General features: G+C 58.3%; 1 protein-coding gene across 1 annotated transcript; it reads left to right on the top strand.

Annotated features, from left to right (window-relative positions):
* Positions 1–225: 225 nt before the first annotated feature.
* Positions 226–1,284, top strand: LOC113215346 (voltage-dependent calcium channel subunit alpha-2/delta-3-like). The gene is made up of 3 exons (XM_026434962.2): positions 226–399; positions 484–887; positions 968–1,284. Exons 1-3 carry the CDS (start codon positions 255–257, stop codon positions 1,088–1,090), a joined length of 672 nt encoding a protein of 223 aa, XP_026290747.1. The 5' UTR covers positions 226–254; the 3' UTR covers positions 1,091–1,284.
* The last annotated feature ends 6 nt before the right edge of the window (positions 1,285–1,290 follow it).

The following is a 1,290-nucleotide window of genomic DNA, read 5'->3' as shown; positions in this document are numbered from 1 at the left end:
TTTTTTCGTAGCTCCGCTCAGCCTGCGAGGTATGCACCCCAACGCTCCTGTGTGCTGCAGCGGCACCGGTTGCCTATCCATCGCCTGACAGGCGCTCTGCGTGTGGGGCTGGGCTTACTCCCCATTTTTTTATTATTTTTTTGTCAGGGGGGGAGGGGGGAGTTGGCGGTGTGACTGGGGGCGCCACAGGCGCCAGGCCAGAGGCCACCCTCGCAAGCGATGTGCTGACGTCTTGCGTTGTTCCGCAGCCCTGGATGCACCTCAAGATGCTGGTGCACTGGTTGTTCACGGCACTGCTGTGGTTCGGCTCGCTCAGCTCGCACACCCTGGCGCAGGCCGGCCACGTTCTCATGCAGGTGGCCCAGGACCTGAGCCCCGACTACTCGGAGGGCGAGTACGGTGAGTGTCGTTCGGGGAATGCAGTTAGGGGAAGGTCCGCCGGGGAGTGGGCTGTGCTAAACCCCCTGTCCTCTCTGCACACAGCGGACGTGGCGTTCGACCCGGACCCCACGGCGACCAACGGGCCGGAGGAGAAGGTGACCAAGGTGCCGGTCGAGCGCATCTTCAACAAGCTGCTCATCAACCGGACGCGGCCGCAGCCCTGCGACCAGCAGGTGGACCTGTTCCTGCTGGCCAACGCGAGCAACGTCCACATCCCGATGAACGGGTGCAGCCGGCCCTTCGTGGCGCACAGCATCCCCAACAGCAACCTGCTGCTGCTCGTCGTGGACGCGCTCTGCCCCCAGGAGGAGCCGCGCCAGGTGCACGAGGTGACGCTCAGCCCCACCGAGGTGGTGTACAACGCCTCGCTCAGCTGCTACAAGGTCGGCCCCGGCTGGGACCTCAACCGGAAGAAGCCACGCTCGTGCTTCAACCACCACCCTAAGGTAAGTGTGCAACATCCTCCTACCCCTCCTCCCACTGGCGGGTCGAGTCTAACAGCCCAACCTCTGTTTTGTGTTTCCAGGAGAGGGAGATCGAGCTCTGTGGTGGGGCCACGTCCCTCACAGCGTGGACCTTCCTGAGCATAGTGCTCTCTCTGCTGGTTCTTAGGATAGGAACCTGTCGCCATCTCAGAGTAATTTCATGAGGGTAATTTTTTTCCTAATCATAAGACGATAGTGAGCCCATTTGTCTGTGATATAGAATTTAATTGAAAGCCTCTGATGTGAACATGAGAAGCCCAAAACAAATTTCTCACTCTTTGACACATTCCTGAAAAGAACTGAGAACGTATTATTACTATTGTTATGATAATTACTATTAAAAGTCATTCCCCCATGACTATGG

The sequence above is a fragment of the Frankliniella occidentalis genome, unplaced genomic scaffold, assembly GCF_000697945.3.
Source record: "Frankliniella occidentalis isolate FOCC.00 unplaced genomic scaffold, Focc_3.1 Scaffold4436, whole genome shotgun sequence".
NCBI lineage: Eukaryota > Metazoa > Arthropoda > Insecta > Thysanoptera > Thripidae > Frankliniella > Frankliniella occidentalis.
This window is presented reverse-complemented; position numbering and strand designations above follow the sequence as displayed.